At 43.2% G+C, this 23,723-nt stretch overlaps 1 protein-coding gene across 1 annotated transcript in view; it reads left to right on the top strand.

Moving 5' to 3' along the window:
* neb (nebulin) overlaps positions 1-23,723 on the top strand; it is an 88,845-nt gene that overhangs the window by 60,471 nt on the left and 4,651 nt on the right. Inside the window, 30 exon segments of the mRNA XM_061234153.1 lie at positions 421-525; positions 652-756; positions 1,349-1,453; positions 1,631-1,735; positions 3,000-3,104; positions 5,723-5,824; positions 6,181-6,288; positions 6,680-6,784; positions 7,178-7,282; positions 7,766-7,870; positions 8,265-8,369; positions 9,168-9,278; positions 9,780-9,890; positions 10,042-10,143; positions 10,739-10,915; positions 11,324-11,437; positions 12,098-12,202; positions 13,204-13,308; positions 14,541-14,645; positions 15,610-15,720; positions 16,863-16,973; positions 17,388-17,498; positions 18,086-18,190; positions 18,403-18,507; positions 19,126-19,230; positions 19,887-19,979; positions 20,477-20,569; positions 21,210-21,302; positions 21,881-21,973; positions 22,843-22,935. Coding sequence (XP_061090137.1) covers positions 421-525; positions 652-756; positions 1,349-1,453; positions 1,631-1,735; positions 3,000-3,104; positions 5,723-5,824; positions 6,181-6,288; positions 6,680-6,784; positions 7,178-7,282; positions 7,766-7,870; positions 8,265-8,369; positions 9,168-9,278; positions 9,780-9,890; positions 10,042-10,143; positions 10,739-10,915; positions 11,324-11,437; positions 12,098-12,202; positions 13,204-13,308; positions 14,541-14,645; positions 15,610-15,720; positions 16,863-16,973; positions 17,388-17,498; positions 18,086-18,190; positions 18,403-18,507; positions 19,126-19,230; positions 19,887-19,979; positions 20,477-20,569; positions 21,210-21,302; positions 21,881-21,973; positions 22,843-22,935 — 3,198 coding nt within the window.

Here is a 23,723-nt window from a genome sequence, read left to right as displayed (position 1 = left end):
GTACAAATGAGTACTAATTCCAGGCAAAAAAGGTACAAAAAGCATTTGTACCTTTTTAGGCACTTTTCCTACCTTTTTTTTATGAGTACGTACACAAATCTCTTGAACTTTCTTTTTTGTCCTGGCTATGGTGGCTATGGTTGTAACGTCTTTCCATTTTTAACCTGCCTGTTCTCCAGGTTCTCCATTTCTTACTGTCCAGTATATTGTCCACTGCTTTAGTTGAACTTTTTAAAGCGTAATGCAAAACATTTTGTTTTTCTGGTTATATTTTGCCTTTACTGTAAACCGGTTGAGCTCCATGTTTTGTGCGAAAGGTGCCGGACAACATAACGTTGATTATTATTATTATTATTAATGTTATTATTATTATGATTATTATTTTGATCCATGCTCACCCCCTGTTCCCCCCCCCCCCAGCTGCGGTACAAAGAGGCGTTTGAGCTGGCCAAGGGGCACTACCACACCGTGAAGGACGCCCTGGACATCATCTACCACCGCAGGGTCACCGACGACATCAGCCGGGTCAGTGTGTCCCGCCTACACGCACTGCAGAACCAACACGTCTGTCTTAAGTGTTTTATTCTTGTCAGGAGAGTAAATAAATCGTTTTTTTTAGCTAGATACTGAAAGGCCTTGTTCCCTCCCCAGGTGAAGTACAGGGAGAAGTACATGAGCAATCTGGGCCTGTGGAGCTCCATCCCCGACCGGCCAGAGCTCTTCCACCACAGGGTCGTGGGTCACAACGCCAGCACAGTGAGTACAACGCCTTCCGCTCACTGCTGCTCGCGCTATTAGCCTTCACAGCGCTAATGCTAACGCTAACTATTAGCAATATACATACTGTCGTATGAATGAACGGGAATAATTGATTTCCCAGAGTCATTGATGACAAGGTAATTGACTTTGATTAAAATCGTATGAATTGTATGGATGCTTTTACACCAGCACAGTAAGTACCATTCACATGTGCCACTTGCTACCGTTCTTGTTATTACCATTTATCATGCTAATGCTAACTGTTAGCAATATGGATACTGTAGTATGAAGGAACAGGAATTGATTTGAGGAACAGGAGTCATTGATTACAAATAATTCATTAGGATTTAAAGCATATGAATTATATGGCCAGTTTTATGATGCCATACTCTCTCTCTCCCTCTCTTTCATTCTCTTTCTCCCTCCCTCTCTCTCCCTCTCTCTCATTCTCTCTCTCTCCCTCTTTCTCTCTCCCCTCCCCCCTCTCTTGCTCCCCCTCCCTCTCTCTCCCAATCTCTCTCCCCCCTCCCTCTCTCTCTCTCTCCCTCTCTCTCTCCCTCCCTCTCTCTCCCTCTCTCTCTCTCTCCAGGTGAAGTACAAGGAGGACCTGGAGTGGTTGAAGGGCATTGGCTGCTATGTGTGGGACACCCCGCTGATGGTGCTATCGGAGAACAACAGGAGCCTATACAGTCAGGTAAGTAACAGCGCATCACGTGATCACAAACACAGCTATAACAACGGTAATAATGCGTTTATCATTCTCAGTATATCACCCTTGTTCCTATTATTGTGCTAAATAAATGACTTTCTCTTTTATTTTTTTCATCAAACGTTTCATACTCATGATGTATGTTTTGTCCGGGTGTGACAGAGGCTGTACAAAATGTCCTCTGAGAAGAACAGAGACAACTTCTGCTACACCAGTGACGCTCCGTTCTTCCGCGTGGCCAAGCACGCGTCCACCCTGGTCGACTATGTGAGTTGGGCATTTTATCATGATGACACTGTGTAAAATACGCCTGCTGTATTTTATATTTATATCATTTATCTCATGATTACACTGTGTAAAATATACCTCCTGTATTATATATATATATCGTTTACCCTATAATCTACTTTGAGATACTGTATTTTGCTATACATTGTTGAATGTGATACACTTGTATTAATATGTTTATATTCTATTGTTATTCCTAAAAAAATAACTAAGCCATAGGTAAAGGTAAAATATTGATTTATATTTTAAAGTTTAATACTATTTTAGCACATACATGTATTGCGTTCCATTGTTTTTAAGTGCCATTTAATTCCTGAAAGTACATTTTCAGAAAAATTGAAATGTTTAATCTAAAGTTATTTTCGATAAATCGCTTGGTACTTCCACGTAAGGCCTCTTAAGGTGACAGTGCCCCTTGCTTGCCAGTCGTCTGTAAACGCTTACGCCCTTTCGAGCAGAATTTGTACAAAGCTGACTATGAGAGAAACAAGGATAAGTACCACCTTGTGCTCGACGACCCAAAAACCCTCGTAGCGCTGAAGGCTAAGAAGCTGAGCCAGGTAAACCCCCGGCGCAGGTGCCCCCGCCCACCTGCGTCTCGCGGAGCGTCGTCATCCTGCTCCTGCATGAGGTCATCACCAGCCTTTGTGATGTCATGGCCCGCCGGTTATGACACGCGGCTCGCCCCTGTCCGCGGTCAGCTCTGCCGCTCAAAGTGCGCTGTCACTTTAAGTGTGCGCCGTGCGCTTGTGCTGTTTACTCCAGGTGCGCCCCCCCCGGTCACATCATCGGGTGGCTTTACTGTGAGCCGCTTCAGGTAAACGGTAAAACCACCTGCTGTGGCCCTCAGTGGTTGACCACCATCACCAGGTGAGGTGGAATATCCAGGTCTAGAAAGTGAAAGTCCTCCCTAGTAGTTTGTTCCAGTTTCCTGAATTTGCTTAATTAGCACAATTCTTCAGCCAGGAGGTTGAACTAATTAGTAAAATCAGCTGGCTGGTACAAAACACAGGGCAGGACTTTTACTTTCTGATCGCTGGACTTTACACCTCGACATTGGGCCCAATTTGGTTTAGAAAACAGTGAAGGGTCAACCTGGAGTTCACAGGTGAGGACACAGGGTAAAAACACCTGGGGCAGAAACCAGGAGCCCCCCCTGTCCTGTCCTCTCTTCACCTCTCACCTGTGAGCGCACCTGTGTTCATTCTCTGCACGCCCTGCATGTGTGTATCTGCGCCTACAGACCAGGTATAAGTCCAGCGCCAAGGAGCTTCTGAAGAGCGGCTGCAATGAGCTTCTGCGGCCAGACATCCTCACCGCCATTTATAACTCTAACATGTGGAGTAAGGTAACCATGGAGACACACTCTCCGCCATTTATAACTCTAACATGTGGAGTAAGGTAACCATGGAGACACACTCTCCGCCATTTATAACTCTAACATGTGGAGTAAGGTAACCATGGAGACACACTCTCCGCCATTTATAACTCTAACATGTGGAGTAAGGTAACCATGGAGACACACTCTCCGCCATTTATAACTCTAACATGTGGAGTAAGGTAACCATGGAGACACACTCTCCGCCATTTTGTAACTGTAACATGTGGAGTACGGTAACCGTGGAGACACACTCTCCGCCATTTTGTAACTCTGACATGTGGAGTACGGTAACCGTGGAGACACACTCTCCGCCATTTTGTAACTCTAACATGTGGAGTACGGTAACCGTGGAGACACACTCTCCGCCATTTTTTAACTCTAACATGTGGAGTAAGGTAACCACGGAGACCCACTCTCCGCCATTTTGTAACTCTAGCATGTGGAGTAAGGCAACCATGGGCCTGGGACAGTGCCCCCTTGTGCCTCTGCCCAGTACTGCTGCCCTTCCTCCTCCTCTACCTCCTCTTACCTGCTCTAACTCTGCCTTTACATGACCGGCAGATCCCTCAGTTTAATTTCCCTTTTCGACACTCCCTCTCCCCTCCACCACGTACTGCTTCTGCCTCCCCACTGATCCTAGACTGCACTGTACCCTCTTAACCCTGCGTGCACCCAGGTCTATAGAGCTGCAGGACTAGGCTGAGGGACAGTTTTGGGGATGTTTTTAAAACACGATTCTGTCCAATAAAAGTGAATATATATGAAAATATATATATATTTCTTTGTAATGCATATAGTATATATTGCATAAAATATATTACATATATTGTTACACTATATTATGTAATATATTAATAATGTAATATATATACATATATCATTGCATGTTTCATTTCTCATATCATTTCTATCTTTATTATTTTAGAGAATATACAATATATATATATATATATACAATATATAATATATACATATATATGCATATACATTTTAATTCACGTAATACCTAATTTTAGGATGATTTGTTTCCTTAATAACTCTCTAATTAATATTATACCATGTTCTCTAATAATATGGTATAATAATAAATGTAATATTCGAATGGAATTTGAGCAGAGGGCTCGTGTTGGATGGAGCCAATTCAGAGTTTCCAGTTCTAGCAGAAGATAAGTCACCTGAGAGTGGCGGCCATCTTGTTTGTCTGAGCCTGGCTTTCTTCCTGCGCTGCTTCACTGCATGCACCTGTCTGTGTGAAGCATGTACCAGCCCTGTGTGAATATCTGTGTGTGTTGTACACTACTTAATACACTGCTCTCCTGGAATGCATCTGACTGTAGTCAGTTACTGTAGCATTACATTAGCAATAACAAGGTAGTAATAACAGCGGTAATGTTAGTAGTTTTGTAGACAGTTAGATGTATTGATATTTACAATTGCTGTGGAATAATTTATTTTAGATTTCAATTCCATAATTGTACATAGGTTTATTGTAGATTCATAAGATAGTCATAGGTATATAGACAGATTTACAGACGGATAGGTACATAAGGGTAGGATAGACAGATTGATGTACATTTGTGGGATATGGGGGTCATACACAAAGATAGATAGATAGATAGATACACAGACAGATTGAGAGATAGAATGAGATAGGACGCTAGATAGGTACACAGAGAGAAAAAATATTGATAGATAGAATGAGAGAATGATAGATACACAGTCAGATAGATAGAAAGAGATAGAGTGAGATAGAACGCGAGATAGATACACCGACAGACAGACAGAAAGATAGATACAGATAGAGAGATAGATAGAATGAGATAGAATGATAGATACACAGTTAGATAGAGAGATTGATAGATAGAATGATATAGGGCGATACATACACGGTGAGATAGATAGAGAGAGAGATATAGAGATATCGGTAGAGAGAGTGATATAGAATGATAGATATACAGAGACACAGATAGATAGATGTTGCTCAGAGTATAGACAGTGATAATGCAGTGCAGTGGCTCAGAGTATAGGCAGTGATAATGCAGTGCAGTGGCTCAGAGTGTAGGCAGTGATAATGCAGTGCAGTGGCTCAGAGTGTAGGCAGTGATAATGCAGTGCAGTGGCTCAGAGTGTAGGCAGTGATAATGCAGTGCAGTGGCTCAGAGTGTAGGCAGTGATAATGCAGTGCAGTGGCTCAGAGTGTAGGCAGTGATAATGCAGTGCAGTGGCTCAGAGTGTAGGCAGTGATAATGCAGTGCAGTGGCTCAGAGTATAGGCAGTGATAATGCAGTGCAGTGGCTCAGAGTGTAGGCAGTGATAATGCAGTGCAGTGGCTCAGAGTGTAGGCAGTGATAATGCAGTGCAGTGGCTCAGAGTATAGGCAGTGATAATGCAGTGCAGTGGCTCAGATTTTAGGCAGTGATAATGCAGTGCAGTGGCTCAGAGTATAGGCAGTGATAATGCAGTGCAGTGGCTCAGAGTGTAGGCAGTGATAATGCAGTGCAGTGGCTCAGAGTGTAGGCAGTGATAATGCAGTGCAGTGGCAGTGTCGCTCTGCAGTGATAATGTGTGTGCGTGTCGCTCTGCAGTGGAAGTACCGGGAGAAGTATGAGAAGGAGAAGGACAAGTACACCACCGTCCTGGAGACACCACAGCACTACATGCATGAGCGCAACAGGAAGATCAGCGACGTGCGTACCCCCCCCCCCCCCCCCCCCCCCTAAAATAATGTCATTTGGGTTCTGATATTAAAAAGTATTTCAAGTTTTGGTCGAGATTTTGCTACGTTTTAAGAATCAGTCCTGTGGTATATACCCATGGGAACACCAGTAAAGAAAATTTGCCCATGTGTGATCTAATTTAACCCTTGAGATTGGCAAAAACATGCAGGAACCGCATTTAGTGACATGTAGTACTGTATGACGATTTACGGTAAAGAAAAACCATACACATTCTTAGAAACAGTAATTGTGTGGAGCAGATGCGCAGTATTGCACACACTTCACGGTGCTGTTATCTAAACCTGGCTCATCCTCCTCTCGTTTAGATCATTTATAAGATGGAGTACCACATGAATAAAGACAAGGCGTACACCCTGGGGCACGACACCCCCACCCAGCTCCACATGAAGAAGGTCAAAGACTTCCCCAGCCTGGTAGGCCCTGCTCTCCTCCCTCTGCTTCTGTTCAATCTTTCAACAATGACTCAAGTTTTCAAGGCCTTATTTGGCAGACTGTGAGATTTTTTGGATTAGTGCACTACAAAAAAATAATAATAATAGAAAAGTAGAAAATGTTATCTTGATTTAAATCACTTTTTGCATGTCAAATTGAGAAATTGTTGTACTCCATTGGCAAAATCGAGCTTTCTCACCTCATTAGCAATCCTGCAGCAATAAAGTAAAAGAAATAAGAAATATTTCTCATAAAATAAGAAATATAAGTCTGAATATAAGACTAAAATACTTTTTAAGCTTGTCTTACGTTTAGCTTTTTTTGCGGTGTGCCCCGGTCCTGAGTGTTTAAGTGCACGTTTCCTCCCTGCAGATGAAGTACAGGGAGATCTACGAGAGGAACAAAGCCCACATCAACATCGCCCCCGACGCCCACTCCATCCGCGCTGCCAAGGAGGCCTACAGGAACATCACCAATGTAAGAGTCCACCCCGCTCCACCCCCGCCCCGCCCCGCCCTGCCCCGCCCCGCTCTGCCCCGCCCTGCCCAGCCCCGCCCCACTCCGTCCCGCCCTTCCCGCCCCACACCACTACCCTTCCCGCCCCACCCCACTACCCTTCCCGCCCCACCCCACTACCCTTCCCGCCCCACCCCACTACCCTTCCCGCCCCACCCCACCCCACTACCCTTCCCTTCCCGCCCCACCCCACTACCCTTCCCTTCCCGCCCCACCCCACTACCCTTCCCGCCCCACCCCACTACCCTTCCCGCCCCACCCCACTACCCTTCCCGCCCCACCCCACTACCCTTCCCAAACACCGGTCCCTGGGGGCTGGCCTCTGACGGTGTGCCCTGCTCTCCCGCCCTGCAGCTCGAGTACAAGAAGAAGTACGAGGCCACCAAGAGCAAGTGGATCTGGACCGTGGACCGACCCGACTTTCTGCAGGCCGCCAAGACCAGCTTCCAGCAGAGCGACGTACGGTCCCAAATGTTCCTAAATACCAGAGAAAATGTTTTATATTATTCAAATTTGATTCAGTTTTTCTAATGGCTATGGTTCTGTGTAACTTTGTCTTTTAGTTATAACAAAGTAATAACACAATAGTGTGCTTTCAGGCTCGATTTGTGCGTGTTTTGGGTTGTGATATCAGAAGGCTGACAGTGTCACAGTGTTAGTGTCAGAGCAGAGAGTTTGGTCTTTATACCCTGGTTATACCACATTAATAACCGAGTTCTGTTAAAGTGCATTGTGGGTGTGCATCTTGTACTTCACTGAGTAGAATTACAAGCTGAAATAGAATGCCTTTAATATTTTTTTTTGGTGAATTAGAGATGACAGCTAGTTTAAATATAAAATCAAGTATTTAAATGTCAAGGTTATTTGATAGCAGGGCTAAGCTTTTAAATCTCCCCTCTGGTTTTCTGCACATGTCCTGGTGTAACGCCTGTCTCTCCACAGGTGGAGTATAAGTACGACAGAGAGTTCCTGAGGGGCTGTAAGTTGTCCGTGGTGGACGACAAGCTCGCCATTCTGGCCAAGAACACCGGCGAGATGTACAGCTATGTGAGTGGACGGTTTCACCCCTGACCCACGCAATGTCCCATCCCATCCCACCCAAAACAGCTGAGGGGGTAGAGCACTCCCTAAAATCTGTCTTTGGTTAAAGTATTAAAGAAATGTCACTCTCAACGCAGTGTAATTAATTAAATATATTTATCGCCCATTTATGCACAGTTAAATATGAATCATTCACTACCTATTTTTATACAAGACTGTTTTTTTGAAAAACATTTCAACTCAACAATTCACTAGTCAAAACATGTCAGAGAGTTCATGAGTTGGATACTCCTAACAGGTATAAAAGAGGTTAGTGTTTTAAATCATTGTTGAATAGTAATACACTATACTAATACTTTATTAAAAATGCATTACTGCACCTTGCTGTGTTTTTCTTCAGCTGAAATACAAGGATAAGTATGAGAAGGCGCGGGGGACCTACATCGCTGTTCCTGACACCCCTCAGACGCGCCACTTCAGATCTGTGGCCTCCCTGAGCTCTGAGGTGAGCTCCCAGACACCCAGCAAGCGCAAACCGCTCTTCTAACGTTGTTCTAATGTTGTCCTAACGTTGTTCTAACGTTGTCCTACCGTTGTTCTAATATTGTCCTACCGTTGTTCTAATGTTGTCCTAACGTTGTCCTACCGTTGTTCTAACGTTGTTCTAATGTTGTCCACAAACCGTTGTTCTAATGTTGTCCACAAACCGTTGTCCTACCGTTGTTCTAACGTTGTCCTACCGTTGTTCTAATGTTGTCCACAAACCGTTGTCCACAAACCGTTGTCCTACTGTTGTTCTAATGTTGTCCACAAACCGTTGTCCTACTGTTGTCCACAAACCGTTGTCCACAAACCGTTGTCCTAACATTGTCCACAAACCGTTGTCCTACCGTTGTCCACAAACCGTTGTCCTAACATTGTCCACAAACCTTTGTCCTACCGTTGTCCACAAACCGTTGTCCTAACATTGTCCACAAACCGTTGTCCACAAACCGTTGTCCAAACTAAATGTTTGATGTCCTTTTGCAATGTATTTCATCATCGTTTTATAAAAAAAGTATAACAGATCCTAATTTTAAGGCGCTATCAAAGCGGGAGGGATTAAATACCGTTTAATACACACAGATAATGCTCCTGGACTAGATTGAGTTTTGTCTGGAGAAATGGAATTTGGTCTAGGACTAGGCTGAAATCTGTGTCTACAAAACTGGCCCAAATAGAATACAGAATAGCTCAGAATACAGCTCTGCGTAGAGAGGCACTGGAGACGTATGAAGCCCTGCCTTGTGTGTCTCTCCCTCAGACTAAGTACAAGGAGGCCAGCAAGAAGGAGCGCCCCAAGGGCTCGTACACCACCCTGCCCCAGACCCGCGACACGGCCCACAGCAGGCAGATCACCAAGCTCGTGAGCGAGGTGAGTCCCCAACGGCCGCTTCCCCGACCTCCACAGGGCGGCCATTTTACACCGCCACAGAGCGGCCATTTTACACCGGCCATTTTACTGCTCCACAGAGCGGCCATTTTACAACAGTCCTCACTCACCACTTCTTCCAGTCCTGGCCATTAGGCGGTTATAACTTATAACTTATATAACTAAACTTATACCTAGCAAGGGCAACATGCACTCAGAGAGAGGCTATATCCCTCCTGAAAAATCCAGAGGACACTTAACTGGTCATAGCTGGACTGTGGCGGGTTAAAGCTGGTTAACCTGGTAGAGTAAGAGTGTGGTTAAACTCATGGACAAGCTGTCTCTGCTGGTGAACAGCTCGTCAATCAGCTAAAACCTGATTGAGCTTGAGTATGATATATCGTCAAATTGTGCTGCCAATATGTTATTTGTGTAGCACCTTACAAGTTGAACCTGTTACTGCCCGCAGTTGTTTAGCATCATCCTGTTCCTGTCCCTCCGCAGAATCAGTACAAGAAGAACTTCAAGGCGGAGAAGGGCAAGGCCCTCCACAACAAAATGGTGTCTCCTCCAGATGTGAAGCACGCCATCGACGTGGCAAAGTGCCAGAGCAACGTGAGCCTCCGCCCCCTCTCATCTCTGACGGAAATCTGTCCGTCTGTAGAACAGGGCCGCCCAGGCTTATCCTTACGTGTTTTTCTACTGTGAACATGCAGAAGGTCTTAAGAATCACACTAAAATAAGCTTGTTCCTCCTCCTCCTCCAGCTTGCCTATAAGGCGGATGGGAAAATCAAACGCAACTACACTCCCGTGGCTGACCGTCCGGACATCCGAAAGGCGACGCAGGCCGCCAAACTCATCAGCGATGTGAGAACCGCCACCGCCAACCCTGACCACCTCCAACCCTGTCTAATGCCAACCCTGACCACCTCCAACCCTGTCTAACGCCAACCCTGACCACCTCCAACCCTGTCTAACGCCAACCCTGACCACCTCCAACCCTGTCTAACGCCAACCCTGACCACCTCCAACCCTGTCTAACGCCAACCCTGACCACCTCCAGCCCTGTCTAACGCCAACCCTGACCACCTCCAACCCTGTCTAACGCCAACCCTGACCACCTCCAACCCTATCTAACGCCAACCCTGACCATAGCATACTCTAACCTTAGCATCCTCTGACCATAGCATTCTCTCATGTGACTGGCCTACAGGAAGTTTCACACGGACAATGTTAATCTCAGAAAGTACAGTGGAGGTATATTTTATACTTTAAGGAAATTTCCCTGTAAGTAAATATATGTTCTATTCGGGTACTAATAATATCAGTACAAATTAATGATGTATTGTTGGTACAGTTTTATGTACCTATAGGGTACCACACCAGTGACAATCTTTTGTACCTTTTTAGGCACTTTTCCGTACATTTCTTCTGGGTGTGTAACTGCATGTTTCTGTAACAGATTGGCTACCGTAACAAGGCTAAGGAGGAGGCCAGCAAAGGTGGGTCTTTGGCCCACCGGCCCGACATCGACCTGGCAACACGAGTGTCCAAGCTGAACAGCCAGGTAAGGCCCCCCCCCCATTCATTAATAACCCTTTAACAAGAGTGTATAAGGGTGTCAGGAACTGTTAATGAGGTGTTAATAGCCTTGTTATTATCATTATTATCATCATTGTTATTATATGTTACTTATATTCTAAAGTGTCCATGGCAATACAGATCTGTGGATGAAATATGCATGTTTTCATTTGATAAATGATTTTGATAAATGCATCCCTCAGCTTTCTTTGGTTTATTTCGAAGACCAACCCATCTTATATGGTGTAACCCCCATCAGTCAAACAGTCTCTGAGGGCCAAGAACCGCTGGTTTTCCACCCTCCCATCCCGGAGTTGGATTTGAGGGCCAGATTTGAGTATCCATACAACACGCAATAGGCGTCCTCGTCCTTATCGTCAAAGTCTGTCCGTGTGTTTGCACGTGGGTGTGTGTGTCAGCGGCAGCAGTTTGAGGCGGTGACAGAACCCGCGGTTCCCGCCCACAGCTGCAGTACAAGCAGAAGTTCAACAAGGAGATGAAGGGGATGCGACCCCAGTACGACCCGAAGCAGAGCCAGGTGTACCAGGTCCAGAAGGACGCCAGCACGTTCGCCAGCGAGGTGAGGGGCGTCGGGGGGGAGTGGTGTCGGGGGAGAGGGGTGTCGGGGGGGAGGAGGGTTCTACTGAGAGCCAGCGGTTACAGTGGGCAGACTCAGATCAATATGAAAAATTATAATGTAAAAATATTCTAAAAGATTATTCAGAGCTCTTTTTTATAGGCACACAATTGAGAATCGGATGCTCGTCTTATCTTTTAGGGTGAAATTTTGTCTTTCGTAAAGACACTTTGAGAACGGTTTTTAGTGCTTTTTTTTGTAAATCAGACCTCCCAAACTACCACTTTGCTGTTTATATGAATCAATATATTTCTATGCTAATGTTTTATCCCATGGCTTTCTTATACATAAAGATAGTTTTATAGAGAAAGAACTCGGAAAGCAGAATAATATTTGTTACCATTATGTTTGGCAATACAGACATACAAACAATTTGGAGTACAGGTATCTTGTGTTTGGTTTAACTGTTGTCTGCCGCTAAGGCATATTTTTCTGGCACTTGCCTACAATATGTCTGTCTGTGTGTGTATCCATGTGTGTGTGTGTGTGTCTGTGTGTGTGTGTGTGTGTGTGTGTGTCTTTCTCTCTGTGTGTCTGTGTGTGTGTCTGTGTGTGTGTGTGTGTGTGTGTGTCTTTCTCTCTGTGTGTCTGTGTGTGTCACAGGTGAAATATAAGGGGGATCTGAAGAAGATGCACAAGCCGGTGACAGACATGTCCGAGTCCCTGTCCATGCATCACCACCTGAGCACCAGCAAGCTGGCCAGTGACGTAAGACACCCACTAACTACATTTCCCATCATCCCTCACTGTCCTCCCAGGATCCTTTGGTACTCTAATGGCCAGATACAGGAGACTTCAGGAAGTGGTGTCCTACATGATAGGTTCGCCCGTGATAGAATAATTAAATCATGCTTTTATTCTCCTTCCAAGGGGACATTTTGTCCTCTCTTGGCCAAACTAAGAATGACAGAACTTGGACAGAAAGATTAGAGATGAAGTAACAAGGACTTGTGCTATGTAGATAGCTAGCAGTACTAGTTTCCCCATCTTGAGTTTCTGTCCAAAGGATGTATTTTTAGTTTGGCTTACAAAATGAGACCTAGCTTTCCCTGATTTAATTCTTCTAATGTTGAAAACCTACCCGATGGAACATTACTTCCTGATTCTCTGATTCTCCTGTATCCCTTCTTGGGCCAACCTTCTCTAACATGGGCACTAGCATACCTCTTTTACCCATAATCCCTCAAGGACATCATCTGGTAGTGACCTTCACCCTTCTCACCTTTGACCTTTGACCTCCTACCTTATCCTGTACTAGCAGTAGGTTTTCAGCCTGTCCCATCCTCCTGCACCCATTGGTTGTGACATACATTTATTTTCCTTCTCCTCTAAAATAAGAAAACTTTTTACTCACCCAAGTCTTAAAACTTCCCAACTCATCTTTTATTTTTTTCCCCACTGTTAATTTCTTCATACTTTTGACTAAGGAGCTTGTAATATGCTGGTAAATAACATTAATTCTTCCCAGCATATTAACTACAAGTATTAAAGATTCACTTAACAATTTTAACACATCTTGACATAGCATATTCAGTGAAGTTCTTGTATATTTTCCTTTAATTTTCAAATTTAAGCTAGCTTTTTGTTTAAAAAAAACAAAACAAAAACAAAACAAGTTTCATAATTTTCTGTGATACTGAACGGGTGCGAGGCACAGAACAGTGGGTTTTCTCTGGTTGAATTGCGCTGCTTTCGGCCGTTCCCCTCAGTACCAGTACAAGAGGAAATTTGAGGCGAGTAAGGGTCACTACCTGGTGATCCCCGACACGCCCGAACAGCTCCACCACAAGGAGGCGTCGGACCTGCAGAGCCATGTAAGTGCGATGATGTCACAGTGAGGGTCCTGAGCCTTTCCCGCTGACATCAGCGGGACTCACTTCCTGTCCGTGTGAGGTCACATCCTGTTTTTCCCCTGCACTCCTTCTCACCGTCTCCCTGGCAACCAGCAAGACTCACTTTTATTGATCTTTTTTTATTTCATTAATATTCCTGTGTTTTTTTGCTGTGTTGTGAATTACTTGGAGAACAGTCTTTGTCACTTGGCGTGTTGTCTGGTCCCCACGCACTTATTAATGAAACCGGCGAACTCTCACCCATAAATGATAGGCCATTTATACTGAACCGCCATAACTGCCACTGTGTGTGCTGTTGTTGTTTTGCCTTCAGAGAAAATGCACTCCCTTGATATATTAAGCACAAGTCCAAGACACCTGAATGCTAAGTATGACGCAACCCATTGGTATGTTAAAGAACTGGAGACAGCTTCAGTTCCATGGATTCCTATGGGAGCTGCTCAGTGGTGCAGTTTATGCCAGTTAAGCCAGTTTATGGAGGCGGCCATGTTGGACTGTGGGTATTTTTTGGCACCAGAGCATATCCCTGGTGTAAAATCTGAGTCTGAACTGGTCAACCCGCTACCAGCTGTTTCAAAGCTGTTCCTAGCTTCAGTGTTTTTTTCAGCCAGGATGCACTAGGTACCTAATGTCCAAAGGAAGCATTGGAATGAAAAAAATATATATAGAGAAAATATACTGTATACAGGTAATTAGTTCAGTGAAGTTTGAAAAGCACTGTCCATATATGGGGGAATATCAGTCCTCTGATATGCCCATCAAAAAAATCAAGTGACTTGGTCACCTGATACTGTAAGTTCTGCATAAATAGATCTGGATAAATATGTCCAAATGTGACCTCCAGGGGCAGCCGGTAGCCGAGTGGGTACATGACTGGGTCCTGAAAGGTTGGAGGCTCTAGGCCTGGGGTAGCCACGATAATTCTGTACAGCTGTTGGGCCCTTAGTTAAATTTTAGATAAAAGTGTCAGCTGAATAACAAATTATCATTAAAGGTTCTTTTGACCCTGAACGAAGAAGAGACATTGTGGCTCAGTTAATACCTTTCCTGTCCCTAAGACTAAAACTAACATGGAGGTGGAGAGGGAGTACCTGCGTGTGATTGCCCTGACATTAGGGGCAGGAGAAGGCGCGCGTTGCTGGGCAGAATGGCCTGTTCTCGCCGGCACCTTACGATACGATGTTCGTCTGCAGATCAAGTACAAGGAGAAGTACGAGAAAGAGCGGGGCAAAGCCATGCTGGACTTCGAGACGCCCACCTACGTCTCAGCCAAGGAGGCCCAACAGATGCAGAGCCAGGTAAACACAAGAACGCTCAGGTCACGGTTTTACACGTAGGGCTGATTCACAAGGTTTTACACGCAGGGCTGATTCTCATTGCTGTGGATTGTATAGCATAGGGGCTGATTCACACAGCTGTGGATTGTATAGCATAGGGGCTGATTCACACAGCTGTGGATTGTATAGCAAACATTATCTGCATTCTTCAGTTTCATCCAGTTAATCTGTTGGTTGACCTGGTAAAGAATCATGTCAATGATTCATTGTCACTAAGCAGATGTGCCTTAGTGACAATGCTATTCCTGATGACTGTCTCTTCTTTTGAGAGGTAACCTTGGACAGTGACGGATTTGGTCCAATTGTGATTCAGAGTCGTGACATCCTGTCACGTTGCATTTGCTGCCACGAAACACGATTGTTTAACTGTTTTGTGACATCTTCAACCCTGCAGACAGATGTAGCAAATCAACCATTGCATTTTGTTCATGCTACAGACATTATTGACGGGAACTGTTTGTCAGGGTGAAATGTATTCTGATGATAATCAGTCTCACCACATTTTATTATCCACATGAGCTATCTTGCGTAGCTTTATTTTCTCTTTGTGTTAAGCTTCATTTAACTTTGAGGATAATTCAGTGTTCAATTATTCAATTAAATAATTTGGTTAATTGATAAATGGTTTTATTTTTTTCACAATTTACAAAATGAAATTTTCCAATCAGTAGAACTGAAATAGAAATGACCCCAATGCTAATTTCTTTTTTTCAAACACCCTCAAGAGTACACACATATGCTGCATAGTTTTGAACCAAGCTGTATAGCACTTGAGCACCTGAACATAGAAAGTCCATAGACGTGGTCTATGTGTGACAGACAGGTGCTAAAAAGCTCATTAGTGAGAAACTTCACAAAGGGTGGGATGATGCATCTCAGGCGATACTTCAACGGTGTTTTTTCATCCTGGTCTCTGCGGTGGTAGAAAGTCTATCAGAAGGACTTTGAGGAGTCCATGAAGGGCAGAAACCTCTCTGGGCTGGAGGTCACCCCGGCCATGTTACACGTCAGACACGCCACCAAAATAGTCAGCGAGGTAACGGTGACTCCCCTTTTCTCCCCCCCCCCCCATCACGAGTAATATTACTAAGACCACACCCCCGGTGTGTTTGGAGTTTCTGTCGCTGGCCACTGTGGGCGACACTCTCAGAAATACAGGTATGAAAACTGCCCAAACAGGAACAAATGTCTCTGGGGCGGTACCCTATAGGTACAGAAAATTATACCCCCAGCCATTCACTTGTACATCTTTTTGCTTGGGAAACATACTGATTTGTACCCAAAGAGAACATTTCTGTAGTTTCAGGGTACATTTGGGAAATTATCCTTGAAGAACAGAAATGTACTCCGACTGTCTCTTTATTTCTGAGAGTGCAGCGTCACTCCATAACAACACGCTCCCAGTAACGTTCTCACTCCATAACAACACGCTCCCAATAACGTTCTCACTCGCTTCCCTTGTCTAAGCCTCACAAAATGGGTTTGTATTTAATTATTTATGTGTGTTGGATTCGGCAGTGTAGAGCTCTGCTAACTAAAGTAACCTTTTGTGTTTTGCTTTTGAACGCTTGACATTAAATATGTTTATTTTTGAACACATTATGGTAAGATGTCCACTGTTGTGATGTCTGGGGCAAATATGTTCTGATGTGCATTACTGTGCAAAAGTCAAAGATGCTTTAAAAAAAAACAATTAAACGGTTTTATACATATATATGTATATATACATATATATAAAAAGAACAGTGACATCAAATTAATATTTGTTGAGACCACGCCTTTAAAACAGAATCCATTCTCTTAGGTGCACTGTTCGGCCACTGCAGTATTTACGTTTTGGAAAGTGATTGTTTGGGATTCTCTAATGCAGAAAACAAAACAAAAATCTACAAATATCAAAGACCAAATTTACAGGGTGCTTAGGACTAGGGTGCCAAAATCCAGGCACGTGAAATAACTATTTATCCATGTGTAATTACGGTTTGTATTCACCAAAGCTTTTCTATATTCTGCAACACTAAACTGCTTCCCTCAAGGGTGAGTCTAAATGATCATAAATGATTTCATTGTTGAATGTAGCATTTAGCATTGCTGCTCTATGGCATTGACTACGCGACTGAATCTTATAGTGTTTGTGTGTGCCCTCTCTGCACTCACTCTTCTTCTCTTATTCTGTAGAAAGAGTACAGGAGGGATCTGGAGGAGGGGGTAAAAGGGAAGGGGTTAATGGTGCTGGAGGACACTCCGGATCTGCTAAGAGCGAAGAACGCCACTCACATCCTGAACGAGGTAGGACCAGCGTGGAGGAAACCACAGCCACATTAAAGAGATTGAGGAAAAGGATGTGCTGTAGCAAGTGGAATTCCGATAAAGAAAAGTGAATAAAGTGCTCAATTATCTCAAAAAAGGGAAGAAGGTCACACATCCAGTAATAAAAATCAGAAGGATCACTATTTCACCATTTACTGTAGGCCAACCCTTATGAAAATGCTGACACCTTTTGGCTAAAATAAGCCTTCATCAGAGCGTATGATTGGTACGATTGGATGTCCAACCTCCTTCTCTTTTTGAGATAATTGAGCAGCTTAAAACATGAATTAAACCCATCTGTCCTACAGTTAGCTGCCTCATCCGAATGTCCTGAAGGGGAGAAGAATTCTATTCATTGACACTGATATTGACACTCACTGATACTGTTTGCAGAAAGAGTACAAGAAGGGTCTGGAGACGGACATCAAGGGCAAGGGGCTGCCTCTGTCCACGGACACACCCGACTTCATGAGGGCCAAGAACGCCACCGACATCCTCAGTGAGGTGAGAACCCCCTTTCAGTGTGAACACAGCTTTATATGAACCCCCTTTCAGTATGAACACACCTTTATGTGAACCACCATTTTGTGTGAACTCACTTTTACATGAGCCACCATTTTGTGTGAACACACCTTTATATGAACCACCATTTTGTGTGAACTCACTTTTACATGAACCACCATTTTGTGTGAACACACCTTTATATGAACCACCATTTTCTGTGAACACACTTTTAACATGAACCACCATTTTGTGTGAACTCACTTTTACATGAGCCACCATTTTGTGTGAACACACCTTTATATGAACCACCATTTTGTGTGAACTCACTTTTACATGAACCACCATTTTGTGTGAACACACCTTTATATGAACCACCATTTTCTGTGAACACACTTTTAACATGAACCACCATTTTGTGTGAACACACTTTTATACGAACCACCATTTTGTGGGAACCTCCATTTTATGTGAGCCCTGTTACTGTGAACCCCCTCTGAAAGGTGCTGTTTGGGGAACATTATAGCCGCTAATATCCCAGGATTCGGTGTGGTGGGAGTGCTCTGAATCACACGATCTCCGTCCCGCAGGTGAAGTACAAGCAGACGGCCGAGCAGGACCGGGCCAACTACACGTCTGTCATCGACACGCCAGACATCCTCCACGCCCAGCAGATGAAGACCATGGTCAGCCAGGTGAGAGCTTCGAGCGTCAAAGGTCAAAGGGCAGGGCTTGTGTGCACTGATACTGCTGTCATCAATGATGCCAGATTTGTCATTTCTCAAGATTTTTTCCCCCCATGTAAGTTATGTTTGAAAAGCTATTTGTAATTTGCATTTTGAGACAAATGCAAATGCTTTCATGGTCTCGTGTCGTACTAGTATCGAGTATTTTATTTACGTGACAGATTAAATACAAGGAAGACGCAGAAAGGACCATGTCCCATTACATACCGGTACTGGAGACTCCAGAAATGCACAGAGTCCGAGAGAACCAGAAGAACTTCAGCATGGTAAGTCATCATAGGTCGGACAAACAGACAGACAGACAGACAGACAGACAGACAGACAGACAGACAGACTGTTCTGTTTTTACCATGGTTCCCATTTGTCCTTCTGCCAAGATACATCTGTCTTATATGCACTACAGATGTATGGTGTAAGGATATTTCAACATTTAAGAGTTCATCATTAATATATCTTTTTTCATATTGTATTACTTTGTATAATTCTTTTGTCTGGCAGACAATATGGTTATTACTGTAGAGCTCAGCTAAAATATTACATTTAAATGAAACACTCTCTTCCTGGACAATAATTTATCTCAGTACCTAACAAGTTATTGTGAAGACTATTTTTTTTTAGCAAAGGCACTGGCTTTTATTTATTGGTTGTAATAACAACAATATCTCATTTTATATGAGAATGCTAGATTAAAGAGCTAGGATACACATCCAGTAACTTTAATCAAAACTGGAAAGTAAATACAATTTTTTGGAAAAAAAATTATATTATTCCATTTTGACATGTAGCACTGTTTCTTTTTTTTTTTTCTTGTTCTTTTTTATGACCTGATTTTTCATGAAAGCGTTTCGAGATTTTGCTCTTAACCTGTGCTCTGTTCCCTGTAGAATCACTACCAGATTGACCTTAAAAACACAAAGGGCAAAGTGTGTGCTGTTCAGGAAACGCCAGAAATCCTCCGCGTTAAAGAGAATCAAAAGAATTTCAGCTCGGTACTTGATACTTAATCTTCTTCTGTGTCTTCCGCTTAGATTTTTCTAACAACTACATTTTTCATAATTTTTATTTCTTATTTTACCTTTTTGCCTTTTTCTTCCTTTTTCACTTTGCTGCAATTTAGTTTTGTATGCTTCCATTTTTCTTTTGAATAAATTAATCAGACACTTGAGAGATGGCTCTATTAACCAAAGAAACTGCTCCGGAATACACATTAACCGCTGGACTGTTTTGTCTTGCTATGCTGCGGTATTTTTGCAAATCACCAATTAATAAATTGAAATAACTCGGCTTTTTTTAACCCTTAGCGCTACTGCGATGATGGCACTATAATGTGCCGTTACAATGAGTGTTCCTGTGATGTGTTCTGCAGCAAGTGTATCCCCATTATGTGGTTGCGTGTTAAATGTGTTAAATGTGTTAAATGCTTCATTTCTTTTGCCAATCTTGTTTTCCTGAGCGATCTGGAGAGGTCATGCAAAGTAACCTTTTCAAGGGAAGGAAATGAAAACTTGAATGTATTTATACAGTTTGAGTAGTCCCACAGTACCTCGTCTACACATTAACAGTGAAATGGTGTGGTAAATGCTGGTAATATTGCCGGTAAAAAGGCATGGTAAACGCTGGTAATATTGCTGTCTCGCTTGAAAAGATTTTGTACAAAGAGGACTTGGGAGGTGGAACGGCGATCGCTGAGACGCCAGAGATGGAGAGAGTTAAGCGAAACCAGCAGGCCATTAGCACGGTACACCTGAGCCTTCTCCAAATCCCGTCTTCATTCCTCATAAACCCCCCCACCTCAATCCCACCCCCCCTTATATATACCCCCGCAAACCTTAAAAAAAAAACCTTAAAAAAAAACCTTGACATGACAGCCGAAACCTTGACAGTCAACCTTCACGTGACAGCCAAAACCTTCATATCAAACCAGATGAGTAGCATTAACCCGTAGCTCTCCCTAAAATCATTTAAAAAATAATTACAATTGAAATTCTAGAATAACCTGTATATTTAAACTAAAATACTAAAATGGAACCCTCTTCTCTAATCAAGTTAGCTTTAGTTTTAAACGGAGACGTCATTCATCTTTGGAGTTTATTGTTGAAGAAAGTGTGCAGTGCTGACGTGTGTAAAATAGTTTTTTTTTTTTTTCTTGTTCTTTTTTATGACCTGATTTTTCATGAAGGCGTTTCGAGATTTTGCTCTTAACCTGTGCTCTGTTCCCTGTAGAATCACTACCAGATTGACCTTAAAAGCACAAAGGGCAAAGTGTGTGCTGTTCAGGAAACGCCAGAAATCCTCCGCGTTAAAGAGAATCAAAAGAATTTCAGCTCGGTACTTAATCTTCTTCTGTGTCTTCCACTTAAATTTTTCTAATAACTACGTTTTTCATAATTTTTATTTCTTATTTTACCTTTTTGCCTTTTTCTTCCTTTTTCACTTTGCTGCAATTTAGTTTTGTATGCTTCCATTTTTCTTTTGAATAAATTAATCAGACACTTGAGAGATGGCTCTATTAACCAAAGAAACTGCTCCGGAATACACATTAACCGCTGGACTGTTTTGTCTTGCTATGCTGCGGTATTTTTGCAAATCACCAATTAATAAATTGAAATAACTCGGCTTTTTTTAACCCTTAGTGCTACTGTGGTGATGGCACTATAATGTGCCGTTACAATGAGTGTTCCTGTGATGTGTTCTGCTGCAAGTGTATCCCCATTATGTGGTTGCGTGTTAAATGTGTTAAATGCTTCATTTCTTCTGCCAATCTTGTTTTCCTGAGCGATCTGGAGAGGTCATGCAAAGTAACCTTTTCAAGGGAAGGAAATGAAAACTTGAATGTATTTATAAAGTTTGAGTAGTCCCACAGTACCTCGTCTACACATTAACAGTGAAATGGTGTGGTAAATGCTGGTAATATTGCCGGTAAAAAGGCATGGTAAACGCTGGTAATATTGCTGTCTCGCTTGAAAAGATTTTGTACAAAGAGGACTTGGGAGGTGGAACGGCGATCGCTGAGACGCCAGAGATGGAGAGAGTTAAGCGAAACCAGCAGGCCATTAGCACGGTACACCTGAGCCTTCTCCAAATCCCGTCTTCATTCCTCATAAACCCCCCCACCTCAATCCCACCCCCCCTTATATATACCCCCGCAAACCTTAAAAAAAACCTTGACATGACAGCCGAAACCTTGACAGTCAACCTTCACGTGACAGCCAAAACCTTCATATCAAACCAGATGAGTAGCATTAACCCGTAGCTCTCCCTAAAATCATTTAAAAAATAATTACAATTGAAATTTTTAGAATAACCCGTATATTTAAACTAAAATACTAAAATGGAACCCTCTTCTCTAATCAAGTTAGCTTTAGTTTTAAACGGAGACGTCATTCATCTTTGGAGTTTATTGTTGAAACAAGTGTGCAGTGCTGGTGTGTGTAAAAGAGTTTCTAACTGTTGGTGAATATCGAATGAGGCCACCAGTCCTTCATCTACGGTTCCATGTTCTTAGTGTTGAGCTGTGTGTTTTTAACGGTGTTTAACGGTGTTAAAAACACAGTTGTCGTACAGTAGTTCACGCTGCTGTGTGTGTGTTTGTCTCGTCATCCGTCTCTGCGCTCCGTACGGAACGGAAATTCCCTGTAGATTAAATACAAGGAGTCTGTGGGCCAAGGTACAGCCATTCCGGACCTACCAGAAGTGAAAAGAGTCCGGGAGACCCAGAAGAACATCAGCTCGGTAGCATCCTTTTCTTTTTGGTGTGATCCCGAGAGTGACTCCGTGACTCCTCAAGCCCTACCCTCACTCAAACCCCGTCAGTCCTAGTGCCCCAATAACACCCCTAAATACACCAGAGTGGAGAAACTGGTGAAGAGAATGGTAGATATCTGTGTGTATAAACATCCCCCTTCCCACACAATAATGAACCTCTCAACAACTGACCTCTACCCTGGCCTTGGCAAGACCTACCTTGATAATCTCCTTGTTTCGTTTTTGTTCTTCTCTATTAAGCTTTTTGTTCTAATGTTACAAAAAACTTTTTTTTTTGTCTAATGTTTTTTGGCTATATTCCTGGTATGTTAACCATAATCGTGTGTTATTTGTGCTATTCACATACAAAGTCGACACAGCTGGTGTGAAGTCGCAGGACCCAGGAGGTTTGGATGCACAGAACAGAAGGCGGCCATTTTGAGACTGGGGTTTGTGTAGTTGCACACAGTTGGGAACCATTTCATCATGCCCTGTCAGTCAGACCCCTAACATGTCTGCCTCCTGGGTTCTGTGGCTGTGACCACATCAAAGCATAGTCCTGGAGGCCATTTTGTGTCCTGAAGCTTTCAGTGAAATGCTCTGTTTGAATGTCTCCTTGTCACACCTTGGTGTCTGAGTTACACATTGTCACTGTGTCCTTGTTTCACCTTTGTCTTTTCACCTGGCCTATAGGAAACTGGATTGTACAAGCCCATTTCACTGACGTTCCATACAACATAACTTTTTTTCAGGCAAAATAGATGATTTAAGATACAATCCCCAAAAAGTTTGCCCAGTGGTCAGATCGTAATGCTCAACCCTGCTAACTCTGCTGTCCTGTTTCTGCGCTTGTAAAGATTTTGTACAAAGAGAACTTGGGAGGTGGAACAGCCATAGCAGAGACTCCGGAGATGGAAAGAGTTAAACGAAACCAGAAGGCCATTAGCACGGTACCGCTCAGTCATCTGTTACTCTCGCTCTCCCTAAACTGCACTCCGCTACCCTAATCGTTAATCGTTTGTTCCATTCTCCTTAAACTACCATATTATGTACCACTGTAAAATATCCTTCCTAAATCCCCTTGTACCTTAAGACATCCTCCTTAATACAAACTCCTATTAAAAACAACCCTTAATATATAACATCCAACATTTTGTTTTTTTTAACAAATGTGGTTCCTAAAATCTATTTTTAAACAAAATACAATCACTGTCCTGTATCCCATACTAATCCAATATGGATCCTTAATATAATAAAAAATGTAATCTTAACCTCATGGAAATCATTTAACATAGCTGTAACCCTGTAGGTAAAATATTTATAAATAACTAAAACAAGCTTTTTTTTCCACTTGAATGAAAACACAATGTGTTATTCAGAACATGCTATATTAGGACTTCACAGTGCAGGGTCATGAATGAGGTAATGTACATAGCAACCGCCAGCTGGACACACTGTCTGAATGTAGGCTACCAGTAGGTTACCAGTTTTGGTGTGTGTGTGTCTCTCCGGCAAGACCTGGGTTTCCCACAGTGGGCTCTTGAAAGTACTGTGGGTCAGAGCTCAGCAACTCATGGCTAAGAACTTCTGGTTTTCCACCCTCCCTTTACCTGGAAGTCAGTGTGAAGACAGTCTGGCCAATCAGTAGCACTAATTACCCAGGAGAAAGGCTGGATTTGGATTTGAGGGCTGAGTTGGTGATCCCTGCTGTTGAGGGCCCCCGGCCAGACTTATGATG

The sequence above is a fragment of the Conger conger genome, chromosome 3, assembly GCF_963514075.1.
Source record: "Conger conger chromosome 3, fConCon1.1, whole genome shotgun sequence".
NCBI classification, from domain to species: domain Eukaryota; kingdom Metazoa; phylum Chordata; class Actinopteri; order Anguilliformes; family Congridae; genus Conger; species Conger conger.
Note: the sequence above shows the minus strand (reverse complement) of the source record. Positions and strands in the feature narration are given on the sequence as shown.